The sequence below is a fragment of the Topomyia yanbarensis genome, chromosome 3 (genome assembly GCF_030247195.1).
Source record: "Topomyia yanbarensis strain Yona2022 chromosome 3, ASM3024719v1, whole genome shotgun sequence".
Classification (NCBI taxonomy): domain Eukaryota; kingdom Metazoa; phylum Arthropoda; class Insecta; order Diptera; family Culicidae; genus Topomyia; species Topomyia yanbarensis.
Genome location: NC_080672.1, coordinates 146581562 through 146595820, shown reverse-complemented (window position 1 = coordinate 146595820; position 14259 = coordinate 146581562). Strand labels below are relative to the sequence as shown.

The following is a 14259-nucleotide window of genomic DNA, read 5'->3' as shown; positions in this document are numbered from 1 at the left end:
GCCAATACGAAAGCTAATGATAGTGTCCAACGAAAATCGAAAATCGCTGCGAACAAATGGTGATGATTGTGGGGACTGTGGAAACTAAGATTCGAGAAGAAAGAAAATGCGTGTATTTTTCTCGCGCAAAGTTTTTAATTCAGGACCAGTAGTAAAAAGAAGATCACAACGATAATGGTTTATCACACAGCGCTTAGTTCAAAAACGCTGGATTTAATTGCTAATAGGTACGCATGGCAGGACACAGATCACACCTGTTACATCATCACCATCTCATTTCATCCGGTGGTTCATCATATTTTCGAGGGATAATATTGTGTTGTGGGTTGCACAGTCGTGATTCGCTGGTTGGACACTTTTTAACTGGACCGCTTTTTAGTTGGACCTCCGCTAGTTGGACCATTGTCCAACTAAAAAGCATCTGAACATCAAAATCTCGTGCCAAATTTACTTTGACAATCAATCTGACGATATTTAGAGATAAGAACAGATGCATTTACACTGCCAACATCTTTGGAGAGTTTTTGACATTTGTCAGTCGGTCCAACTAGCGAATCACGACTGTATACTAGAAAAACTCTAGTAAGAGAACTGCGGAGAGAAAAACAGCATTTTTGGCAACGTATGCCCCGGCATTGTATGGCAACACGTCCAATGTTATAAGGATAGCCAATGTTCGATTGGATTCGTTTTTTGACAGCTAAACGCGAATCCAAACGATCCAAAATGGAGTCTCCGCAGTTCTCTTTCTAGAGTTTTTCTACTGTATACTACCCAAGATCGCTTATTTGCCCCGTTTTCTATGGGATTTCCTATCTTCATGGGACTGACTTGCGAGCATAGACAGTATAGTGAAATGCATGAACGTGAATGCACTTGGAATTCAATTCACTTAGTCTGTAAATAAGGGGAGGGCGGGAGTAGACTGTGTGGGGGGTTGTGCTTAACTTATAAAAATGATATTTTTTAATACATTTCAACATTTCTAATATTGTTCTTAGAAACAGTAACACGAAATGTTAATTAACTTTATAATTTATTGTTGGACAATGAAATTGCTTGTTTCAAGACGTTTATTATAAATTTACTAGAAGTATTCCGCGTCGAACAATGTGGAAATGTCCTATAATTCTAGGATAGCCTCTTTTGTTAATTCGTTGCAATATTTTTTGACTTACCCCGACAATTTTATGCAAACTGTGGATACATGGATGTGGATTTGATGACCAATTTGGTAAGCAGCGAAATTTGGCACTACCTCGCAGTACTGTTGTTTGAAAGCAAGATTCCGTGTTATGTCATTTGCCATACTGATAAATTGGAATCAAATTTATAATTTTTGAGCAATAACTCATTATTTGATTCCATCTTTGGAATTACCGTATCGACGACAAAATGTTGAATTCAGTTAATATATATCTGTATTAACTTGCCACAAATTCGTGTGTACCAATTTGCTCCAGGGTACGCACTTAATGTTTATTTCTTGAAGTAGATGTAGTTGTAGTTAGTATTTCAGCTCCAGCGATACAACCGATTGTAATTAGAATTAGTTGTGTTATTGGTGCCGGAATACTACACAGTTAAGCTTTTTCGGGAAATCGGCCGGAATACGAATTACGAATACCAATTAGAACCAACCAGAATTTCCGATTGAACTTTACTTTATCCATAGGTGCACGCAAAGTTCATATATCGATTACTGGAAGCCTATTGGCCGATAGTAGCGCCGGCTAGCGGCTACTTGTTGCCAAAGGCCTTGTTTGCAGAGTTAAAAATAATCGAAGCTCTTTTTTGACGGCTGAAAATGAACCTGATGCTACTCGCGGTAAATAGAAAAAATATTCATTCAAATATCCATGTTATTCATTCAGTTGAATATCGTACAATATATTCATTTCACTAATTATCTAGGAAAATGTTTTCAAATGCCGGTAAAGCATATAAAACAACAATTGTCATCGCTTACATTGTGTCAAGGCCTACTTTGATGCGTTTGATTCGTTGCTGCACGTTCGCTTCGTGTAATAATCGGAGACGAATGAAAATCTGCATAGATGAATGGGTGGTTTGTTCGTTTGACGTTTTCAGCTGCGTCACTGAATATTGAAAATGAATGCGGCTGAATATGATCAATTTTCATTCAATGAATTTGAATATTTTTAACTCTGCTTGTTTGTGTTATAAAGGCTCGCACAGAGTGAACCCAAATCTACCTATCGAACAGTCAGAGGGCTACCTATCGTGCAAAGTAAACAAATCCATATTAAATTTGCAAAAGGGCGAATAAGATTTGTAAACAAACTTTTGTTTTGATGGTTTTTCTTAATTTACTGTAATTTTAAAGCAGAAAACAATTGAAATTACTTCTACGAAGGGTAATAATTTACATTAACGCATATTTTTCATGAAATTCCACTCTGCAGCAGACTAATGAGCGAAACAAGTTTGTTTACAAAAAACACTTTCGCCCTTTTGACGAATTAATATTGAAATATTCTTCTTTCGGAGAACAAGCAAGAAATGTATTAGTTAATATCATGGCGAAATATTTCAATCGTCGAAACAAGACACTGTATTCAGTTTATTATGCTTTTTTGTAACAATGTAAAATAAATTACACGGAATAGTATCAAGAATAAAGTGCTATAAGCCACGAAATAGTGGGTTTTCAATTTACTCCATATTAATTTGTGTAACTCGGTTGAAGTCACTCAAAATTGCAGCAAAAATTATCGGTGCCAGAAACAAAGAAGATGGCATCATTTTAGGCAGCGTTGCGCATTCCTCTGCACGGGACTCTATAATACACATAATGTACAGTAATGTTTTCATTTCGAATGGTTATAGTCCAGCGTACCAAGTATTCATGAATAAGCCCACTATTCTGCGATTCAAAATTGCCTTTGAATATACTTAAAACCCAGATATGTTTACCCGGCTATGCTGTCTACAATATGACCACAGCTGATGGACATTTGGGCTACAAAATTTATGTAAAAATCAGTGTAAACGTCTATTACCTGGGGTATTAGAGTGGCCCAAAGTTGTATGAAAAAAATGCAAAGTGCGAAATTTCAAACCTTGCAGCTGAATATGATAGTTTGGGTGGCTAATAAGCTTCCCTGAAGATTTCAGCTCATTTGGTACACTGGAAGTGGTTCCGCAAATGGCTCAAAGTTTGTATGGGAAAAATTGACCAAATGTATGGAGAAATGCATCAGTTTCACATTTTCAGACCTAGGTAGCGCTGTAATCGATCAATGTTTTTCGTGAGAAAAATTAAGAATCTTCTTGTAACAACAAATCGACTCGTGAAGACTGCAATCCAACAAAAACTGACAAATAAAACTTCTCCGTTGGCAAGCCCTTGATTATATAGTCTACTTTGTCGAAGACTATCCCGTCAAGTGTTTCCACCCACGAGGTATGCCCCAATATCAAATGTATCAAAAATGCTCAGGCACTATAGCGCCACCCACTGGAAGAATTCACAATAAAAATATGCTCCGTCGGAAAGCCCTGGATTTTAGGATTTACTTTGTCGAAGCGTCCACCCCGCTAAGTGTTCCCGATCATGAGATATGACCCAATATATAAGTTAACTATAGGTCATTTGCCTACTCCCTAGTGCCACCTGGTGGGATAATTCTGCATTGTTCTGTTCTTCATCGGAAAGCCCTTGACATTCTGATCCAGTTTGCCCAAGATACTACCCTTCCAAATGGTCAGCATTTCGTGTTATTAAAAGTTGAAATTCATGTAGTTATCTACCTTTTTTCACTTTCGACAGAGCCACCCAAACTACAACTCATGACACGCTCAACTTTGCGCGCTTATAACTTTATCAGTTTTTGTTGGATTGACTTGCAGTCTTCACGAGTCGATATGTTGTTACAAGAAGATTCTTAATTTTTCTCACGAAAAGCATTGATCGATTACAGCGCCACCTAGATGTGAAAATGTGAAAGTGATGCATTTCTCCATACATTTGGTCAATTTTTCCCATACACATTTTGAGCCATTTGCGGAACCACTTCCAGTGTACCAAATAAGCTGAAATTTTCAGGGAAGCTTATTAGTCACCCAAACTATCATATTCAGCTGCAAGGTTTTGATTCTGAGATTTAAGGTATTTTGGGCCAGGCTACTGGGGTATGGCAGTATTCTCACATACATCAACGCGCAATTTTTCTCCCATCCGAATATATTTGACTGCAGCGTCTGAAGGACGTACGTCAGATGGCTTCCGTATAATTTGGTAAAACCCAACTTTCTCTGGCTTTTCAATATAGTATTAGCTCCTCTTCAAAGGCTTCGAAATACATAAAAACGAAAGCGTATTCGAAACTGATCGTTCGTATAAACTGTTTCCGCAAAACAATCGTTGAATGGTCGTAAAGGTTCCTTCTCCGCAAGTTTGTTTGTAATATCTAGCATGAGATCCTTTTCATTACACTCCTGATTCATTACACTCCTGGTTCAGTAGACTCCGTAGTATGTGCTTCAGACAATAAGTTCTGGGTAAACATTAGTTATTAGAATTCGTTGTCCGTTCCGAACCCATAACATTTCTTAGAATTTATATTACATAGAGAATTTTAGCATATTTGAACAAAAAAATGTCTTATTCAATTCAATAATACAATGTTTATTGCTTCAAACGGCAAAATTAATGGTATGAGCATTTTTTTCATTGAAACAATAATTAACTTTTAATCTCAATAAACATTTCCAGTTTGAATAATTTTACAATCATTGCAATAAAATATTTTTAGAAAAGAGAACGATGTTTGTTACTGAAAGGGTTTTATTGAATTCAATAAATAAATGTATTTTCTTTCTAGCAATATTTTTTTCACTGAATAAAGTCCATATCATTAAAAAACGATTATTTTATTGCATGATTGCAAAAAAATGTAACGTAACTATAATAACAACTACCGGTGTAAAAACAGATTATTATTTTAGCAACCTATTTACCAACGACCGGTGCGAAAACGGGTGTCTAAATAAAATATTATCGTTTAGCGTAATCAAAATAAACACGCATTTGCTTACGCACCGGTGCTGATAGTCTTATATTTTCGCGCTCGTAAAAATTTCGCGTGTTTTTCGAAATGTCGAAGCATAAACGACGATCGGGTGGCTCGAAGGCGAGCCCGAAACCGAACCCGAAGCGTAACAAAAAAGTTGTGGGCAGCCCCAATGTGTCCAGTAACGTGAACAAGCCACCGGACAGCGATGTTTCGTCAGTACGTTCAGCAAGAACGGCAATCGGCAGCGTCATTAGCAGTCATGCACGGACTGCAATGAACGTCAGCGACCTGAATGGATTTGGTGGTCCACTGGAGGACGCACCAGCAGAAGCAATTACGACCAAATTTCCACCGCTGGTGGTTAAATCGTTTCCTCTCTCCTCTCTGAGGAAAGAGTTTTTTGCAGCTGGGATTCAAGCTGAGTATAAACTGAGCGGTATTGGCGTCAAAGTTATGGTGCGTACCAAAGAAGAATACCAGCGAGCCCAGAGCTTTCTCCATCGGGTTGGAGCGGAATATTTCTCGCACGATGTTGCTACGGAAAAGCCGTTCAAGGCTGTCATACGAGGTTTGCCAATCATGCAGAGCAAAGACATTGAAATGGAACTGAAAGATCGATACAAACTTCAACCGTTGGTTGTATATCCAATAAATCGGAAGGATGACACCAAAGTGTACTATGACCGCCTTTATCTAGTTCACTTCAAGAAAGGCACAGTGACCTTGAATGCTTTGAGAGCAGTAAGAACAATTTGCAGTATGGTCGTCCGATGGGAACCCTATCGAGGAACAAACCGTGACGTAACGCAGTGCACCCGTTGTCTGAATTTTGGACACGGTACACGCAATTGTCACATCAAGCCAAGATGCAACAATTGTACCCAAGCCCATCTAACATTGGATTGTCCCGTTAAGGGAAAAATCCCCTTGAAATGTGTACACTGCGGTGAAGCGCACCGATCAACAGACAAACTGTGTCCCAAGCGCGAGGACTACAAGCGTATTCGCAGAGATGCTTCGCAACGCCATCAACCGAACAGGAAGCCAAATAAAGGACCAGTTTTCAACGAAGGTGATTTTCCATCGTTGCCATCAGATCACCGCCCAGTCGTCGGCGCTCCAGCATCGCAGCATCAGCCGCTGATGAGTTCGAATCAGCAGTCAACCAGTGTTTCGCAACCTTGGCCATCGGTACCAGCCGGTATCGGTGTTTCGTCATCGGGCTTCGCTGAAAGAGCCACACCACAGGTGAGTCCCCAATCTAGTGCCCCTCCGGAGGACCAACAAATTCCGCCCAAGTTTACCGCCGCACAGCTTCTGCCTATTTTTGCGGAAATGTGCGATAAATTGCAACATTGACAAACTAGGCAAGATCAAATTTCGACGTTGGGGCAGTTTATTATCCAGTATGCTTGCTAATCCGATAAAGTGTATACTCTGGAATGCCCGTAGTATTCTGCGGAAGAAAATTGAGCTAGGAGAGTTACTAGAACGGTTAGAAACGGAAATCGCGTTTATAACAGAAACCCATCTAAAACCTGGAATTAATTTCAGTCTGCCAGGTTTCTCTATAGTACGGCTTGATCGAACCCACTCGGGCGGAGGTGGTGTTGCTTTAGTGATCAAAAACACCATTAAATATAAGATTCAACCACACTATCAAACAACCGTAATTGAAGCTATAGGAGTTGAAGTGTCGACTGATATGGGAGGTTTGCATGTCATAGCCGCTTATTGTCCCAGGCAATGTTACGACAGTAACGGTATGGCAAGAAAATTCAAAAACGATCTAGCCAAACTAACACGTTTTCGCGGTAAATTTATAATCGCCTGCGATCTGAACGCCAGACACGAGTCTTGGAGGAACTGTCGCAGGAACAATAATGAATGTTTGCTATTCGACGATTCTCAATTAGGGTACTACACGATACATGCGCCTGACAAACCAACATTTCTTTCTCCTGCTGGTATTTCATCCACTCTGGATTTGTTTCTCTCCAATTTGGATGCGATCGACCAGCCTATCACGATCAATGATCTCAGCTCTGATAATTATGCCGTTTCCCTTCAAATCGGAGGCAGTATTGTGCGTAGGGAACAACAGACGAGAAAGGACTACCACAACGTCAACTGGGTAGAGTTCGCGCGTAGAGTGGACCAACGTATTAATGTGGCCCAAACCCTAGGATCAATCGAGGAGATTGATCAGGCGATTGATCAACTGAAGACTGCTCTGATAGAGACAGAGAGCCAGTGCGTGCGAAACATTCCGATTCGTTGTAGACTGCTCAAACTCGATACGATGACGAAAGCGATCATTAGACAGAGGAACAAAACCAGGCGTCAATTCCAGCGTACTGGAGACCTCTCCAAAAAATATGTAGCGAAAAAATTGTCCGAGTTGATCAGTGACAGGGTGAATCAGCTAAAAAATGAAAACTTTGCAAGTATGGTGAACAGATTAGATCCCTTCTCTCGACCCTTCTGGAAGGTGTCAAAGGTCCTAAAATCGAAACCGCAAAATATTCCACCACTAGTGCAAAATGATATCCAACTGGTCACCCCCTCTGAAAAGGCTAACGCAATTGGAGAAAACATCCACTGTTCACACAACCTGGGGAACACTATCATCAGTCCGATGGAAACAGCCGTACGAGAGACAATAACCACCCTGCATGACACTCCGTGTTACGTACCCGAGAATCAGAAGATAAAACCTGAACAAATCGCTGCTACGCTGAAATATTCAAAAAAACATGAAAGCCCCTGGATTCGACTCGATCTTCAACATCGTTTTGAAAAAACTCAGCATCAATACGTACACTCACATAGCAAATATCCTAAACAGGTGCCTGGACCTCCATTATTTCCCATCGGAATGGAAAATTGCTAAGGTTATCCCATTACTGAAACCGGGAAAGGATCCAACTAGCCCCTCCAGCTATCGTCCTATCAGCCTGCTCTCAGCGCTAAGCCAACTTTTCGAAAGACTCATACTGGATCGCGTGTTAACCCACATCGAAAACAACAACATCTTCCTACCTGAACAGTTCGGTTTCCGCAAAGGTCACTCAACAGCTCATCAACTAAAAAGAGTGATTAACATCGTCGATAAGAACAAGTCCGTTGCGAAATCCACTGCCATGGCCCTATTGGACGTCGAAAAGGCCTTCGACAACGTTTGGCATGATGGTCTCGTCTACAAAATGTACCGTTACAATTTCCCGAATTACGTGATCAAAATCGTACAAAACTACCTGTGTAACAGAAGCTTCCACGTTAGCGTCAACGATGCACTTTCGAACGGTTTCAACATTCCTGCTGGCGTTCCGCAAGGGAGTATACTCGGACCGGTGTTGTACAATGTGTACACGTCAGACTTCCCACAGCTTCCTGATGGGTGTCAGTTGTGCTTTTTCGCCGACGACACTGCCATTCTGTGTAAAGGTAGGAACACAAAACAACTAACAAAAAAGCTCCAGAGCTGTCTGGACACTGTTGCAATCTATATGCAGACTTGGAAAATAAAAATCAACGCGTCGAAAACACAGGCGATTCTGTTTCCGCTCAGTTTGTCACCGAAACACACTCCAGCAGCTGATTGTAAAATAATCGTGAATGGTTTGCCTATAGACTGGTCCTCCGAGGTGGTATATCTGGGGCTCACCATTGACCGTAAACTGCTTTTCCGCTCACATGTAGAGAAGATCAAAAACAAATGTAACTTGCTCATAAAACGCTTATATCCATTAGTAAAAAGAAGGTCAGCTTTGAATAAGAAGAACAAATTAGTAATATACAACCAGATAATTCTCCCAGTTGTAAAATACGCTATGCCTGTGTGGGGGCGATGTGCCGCATCCCATAGAGATAAAATCCAGATCATGCAGAACAGAACCTTGAAAATGGTTCTAGACCTGCCATGGCACACAAGAACAACAACGGTACATCAGATGGCTAATGTTGCCACTATACATGAAACATTATTAGCAGTAAGCAATAAATTTCACGAGAAATGTGTGCTATCTTTGCATCCCTTAATTAGCTCACTATTAGAGCCGTAATAGTTTAGTTTAGTTAAGTTAGGTTAAGTTATCAAACTGTTAATCAGTTATAAAACTAAAGCAGATTACCACAACATTAAAAACGTAAAAATAGAAAGATTACCAAAGATGAAAAGTAGCACTGTATCATTTAAACTGAACAAAAATGTACAGAAATGTAACAAAAAATAAAATTAATAAAAATTTAATGCAAAAAAAAAGCCGAATTGCAACATTCGGTATTGGAATCTCGCTGCTGCAGGTGTGCTGTGCTAGCCTACTAAGTTATTACCTACAACAACCAAGAAGATGACTGGCCGTGGCAAAGGAGGCAAAGGGCTCAGCGAGGGAGTTGCTAAGCGGCACCGCAAGGTGCTTCGTGACAATATCCAGGGCATCACCAAACCCGCCATTCGTCGTCTGGCTCGACGTGGAGGAGTGAAGCGAATCTCCGGTTTGATATACGAGGAAACCCGTGGTGTGCTGAAGATTTTTCTGGAAAACGTTATCCGGGATGCTGTGACGTACACTGAACATGCCAAACGGAAGACCGTCACTGCGATGGATGTCGTCTATGCGCTTAAACGCCAGGGACGCACATTGTACGGTTTTGGTGGTTAAGCCCCCTACCGTTCACTACAACACAAAAGGCCCTTTTCAGGGCCACCAAATGTTTAGAAAAAAGAATTAGTTTGAAATGTATGTTTCATAGTTTTCATCCACGTTGCAGGGGCGTACTGTTTAATGTGCGATTTTGATGGATATGCGAGAGACCAGTGTTACGACAACGCGCTCAGTCGCTGGGTTTCCCTTTTTCATATATGCATTTCCTTTTTCTCCCGAGCTTGCGTATCATGGGACAAAACTGCTCGTTTCTCGATAGCAACGAACCGCCGACCGACTCTTTTTTTCGAGCGCGCGTTTCAGCTTACCACGCTTTCACCTACCTGTCTACCTATGAATTTGCGTACCTTTAACTGGTCTGAATGTTAGGTAAAGTTGATGGCTGGTGAGTTAATACTGAATCAATCAGGAAGTAATTACAGCATACACACACACACACAGGAAGAGAGATTGAGCAACCGTAAAAAAGTCCAGCTTGTGATCTGCGTCGGGGGACAATCCCATATCAACATTTGAATAGGGCTAATAAGATTTGTAAACAAACTTTTGTTTTGCTGATTTCTCCTAATTTGTTATCATTTCAACACAGAAAACATTTGAAATTGATTCTACCAAGGACAAAGATGTTGATTCATGTGTATTTTTCATGAAACTCAACTCGGTAGCGGAATAATGAGCGAAATAAGTTTGTTGACAAAAGTCTCATTAGCCCTTTTGAAGAATTACTATTGAATCGTTCCCATCGATGCGTGCGCTGAAGCATCTGGGTGTGATGGTCGACGCGTGCGGTTTATTAGCTCACAGCCATGTCGACGACTATGTATGCGAGAAGTATGCTACACAACGATGTAGCGAGTTGATCAGTATATCCTAAATAATAGAATTTTGAGTTAGCCAAAGCAATTCGAAATAACACTAATTATAAGTGTACTAAAATCAAAATCCGCAACTAAAATGTTGGATTTTTTTCGAGGTATTTCTCTATCTCTCTCTCTCTCTCTCTCTCTCTCTATCTCTCTCTGTCTCTCTTTGCCGTCGAAACAAGAAAGCATTTCGCGAGCGCACGGTTCTACGAGCAACACAAGAATCTCGGCGAAAAGTGCACGGTACAATATTTCAAAGGGGAAAACGTTGCGCCATCGACTGTTTACAACACCTTTCGACGCTGCAATCTCAATGCCGCTTGCCGGTTGATAAAAATTATTTTGGGTAAATATTTTGTTTTGCACGAAGCAAGTTACTTCCCTCGCCAAAAAAAAAAAACGCAAAAAAAAAATCGTTCCCGAATACCCATTCGATCCCATTTGTACCCTAAAAATCACAACCCGCTTCACAATTTGCTTCAGTGTCGCCCAATCGCAGATTTCTTCGGGAGTTTTTTGTTGTGAGAGCCACGAATTGCAAACAGTTGATTGGTGGAAGATCCCGAAATGCATTAGCAAAGTTGACATAGACGCCGTACTACGCGCCTGTTCCGACATCAAACGGAAGCTTCGCCGGACAGCATCCAATTACGGATCGGTTTGAAATGTTCACTAATTTGGTGATCAACAATTCGAGAACGTATCTTCTAATTTCGATTTCAATCAAATCGTTTGTCTTTTTTTTGACAGGTTGAGAAAAAAAATCCAAAATGTGTGTTGCCACCCGTTAACTTTTTGTTTTAGTAATTTTAATAACGAAAGTTTTCAACAAAGGACCAGCCGACTGAAACGTTTTCCGCAGGTCGCCAAATTACGAGCACTTCCGCTCGAGCAAATATATACAAAAATGAAATAATTTTATATAGAGAGAAGTTTTCTTTCGATTGGATAGCACCGAAAAGGTTTTCCAATTGCTAGAAGGTTCAAATTAACCTATTTTCCACAATTCAGTTTGCACGTGCCGCCATATCACAGTGGGACGAGCCCGGACTTAAGTCCATATATGAAGGTTATGCGATATTCTCACTCGTATTTTTCTCGTATCAACTGAGCCATCAGAGACATTTTCGCGAGATTTTAGGTGATTTGAATGCAAAATGAATTTTTGACAGCTTTTTGAAGGGCATAACTCAAGTGTTTTTTGCATTATTTGACCATAGGAATTACATACGGTTATTCTCGTTTTTCAAAGAAACGGTTGATTTTATGAATTGCATTACTTCACCAAAATTATCCGTGTGATAAAATTACATCGTAAAATCACCAAAAATAAGTCACTAGTTGGTTTTGTTAGTGTTTAGATAACTGTTTGTCATGGATTTTTATTGAATTCGAACTTCTAAAGCGATAACAACAACGACGTCCGTGAATGCCCGCGATCACACTATGCTCATTCGAAAGCTTTTCATTTTCTCTTTAAAATGAGCCTATGCTAGTTTTGCGAAAACTTGCGATAATTATAAGCAGCTTATAAGCAGTCAAAATTTGAAAAAACTGTGAATGGAGACACATGGTTATTACTGATATTTAATTTGAATATTCACTTTATGACTAAAATAATGACACTAATTTATGCACAATTTTCAAATAGCATTTAGAGCATAATCTACAAGGGTTTTACTAGTGATCAAGACTAAGGAGCCGAATGGGAAGTATGGTTTTTAAGTGGTAAAGGAATTAAGAATGTTTAAAATTCAGTAAATATTTTCAACCATCTGAAATGTGTCATAAAATGTTTCATGAACTATGTTTGTTAACTTACGCAATAACTGTCAAATTGAGTGAACACAGTTGAGTTCTAGTCATTTGGTGAGACTATTTTTTCCGAGTTTGCATAGCGCTGATATAGCTTAAGGGTATGCGATATTATCCTAATAAAATAATTTTAAATTTTTTAAGGATTTTTAAACGAACCATTAACGCGAAAAAAGAATTTTGGATTTATTTTAATTTAAGGTATGAAATAAGCAATCTAAGCAACTTAAAACACACCTGTGAAAACAAAATCGTTAACCATCTTGTTGATTAGTGAATGTAATCAACATTCCACTAAGACGCTCAAAATGTTTGTTTTGAAAATGAAACAAATTGAGTTTTCATACCAAGTAACCCACTAATGAATTAAACATTCCATAATTAGTTGATCACATCTTATTTCATCCTTAAAAATAATATAGTCATTTCTAAAGCCACATAATGAGAATCAATTCGTTTCAATACGGAAAATAAAATCCAAAATTATAAATGAAAGAAATCTTTATAAAAGACAAAATATTTACTTTTGAGCCACTCTAATAAATAGTAAAGTTAATTTCTATTTTCTATAACCAACATAGGAATTCAGCGCACAAAAATGTCTTTAAATTTTTTTTTAACATTCACAGCAAAATAATTATTTTTAAGCCACCCTAATGTATAATTTTTTTTGCAGATGTTAATATCAAAAACGGTTTAGCACACGAAAATTAATATACACAAATTTTACGAACGATTTAGAAAAAAAAACTTAAGGCACCCTAATGAATAGTAAATGTTCATTTTTGAAATGTTTTAATATCGAAAACGAATGCAGCGTACCAAAATTATATAAAAACGTCCTATATGAACCGATACGAAAAAGTTTGGACTTTAGTCCACCTTTTGTTCTAAGTCGTGCCACTGTGATACCGGTCTGGCAAAAGCTGTAGTTATGCGTCGCTGTAGCTGTGCGGCTTGTACAAATGTAAAAATACCGAAAAAAGTGTAGTTTCCCGGTACCGTTGGCATCTCTGCACCGCACAGTGTTTCCAAATAGGCAAAAACGTGATCGAAATTGTTTTGACCACGAAAAAAAAATTTCGAGCTATAGTGTCTTCAGCAAAGTTTGTTTATAAACTATTCCCCATTTTATTAAAGTCTTTGTTTGGTGAATTATCCCCCTAAAGCTGAGAAGCAAATTTTTGTTTGGTCATTTATGAAAATATTAAAAAAAACTGTATTCAGCAAAGTTGTAGGGAATATAATAAGAAACAACTTTACCAAAGAGACTATGTATCTATCTTTTGATTTTAATACACATTTGTGGAGTTTTCTATGATACACCCTTGAAAATCTTTTTTTTTCAAAATAACTTTTCAGGGTACTTTTATAGAATTTCAAAATGTTCTAAGATTTTATTCGGCATAAGAAAATGCACAATTTTTGTTATGCAAATTTATTTCTATCTCTTATATCTGTGGAGTTATGGAAAGTTTTTGTGCCAAAAAAGCAACATTTTGGTATGAAATAACACTTCAATCCGAAAATTTCCGCAGACAAAGCCATATTCATTCGAATCTATAAAGCAAACGCTAACAAATACAGAGATAACCATTTGTCGCATGCTGTCTCTTGCATGAAAAAACATATATTTAAAAAACGACTATTAAACCCTTTTACAAGGTCATTCAAAAATTACATCACACATTTAAGGGTAAAAGGAGGAAGTATGAAGCACGTTGTTACACGAGAGAGCGGTAGGAAGGGAAGGGATTAACATAGATGTCTATAAAATTCGTACGGATCGTTTATATGGGTCCGGAAATATAGACTAAACCGTCCGGTCACATATGAAATTCCCATATATGCCGGAGGTCAATTTTTTTTTTCAAG

At 38.8% G+C, this 14259-nt stretch overlaps 1 protein-coding gene across 1 annotated transcript; it reads left to right on the top strand.

The window, feature by feature from the left end:
• Positions 1 to 9391: 9391 nt before the first annotated feature.
• LOC131687271 (histone H4-like) lies at positions 9392 to 9703 on the top strand. The gene has a single exon (XM_058971345.1). The coding sequence runs from the start codon at positions 9392 to 9394 to the stop codon at positions 9701 to 9703; it is 312 nt and encodes a 103-aa protein (XP_058827328.1).
• The last annotated feature ends 4556 nt before the right edge of the window (positions 9704 to 14259 follow it).

Bases quoted from the DNA above. Each gene is read 5' to 3' on its own strand.
- LOC131687271 (XM_058971345.1), top strand. From the start codon at position 9,392: ATGACTGGCCGTGGCAAAGGAGGCAAAGGGCTCAGCGAGGGAGTTGCT.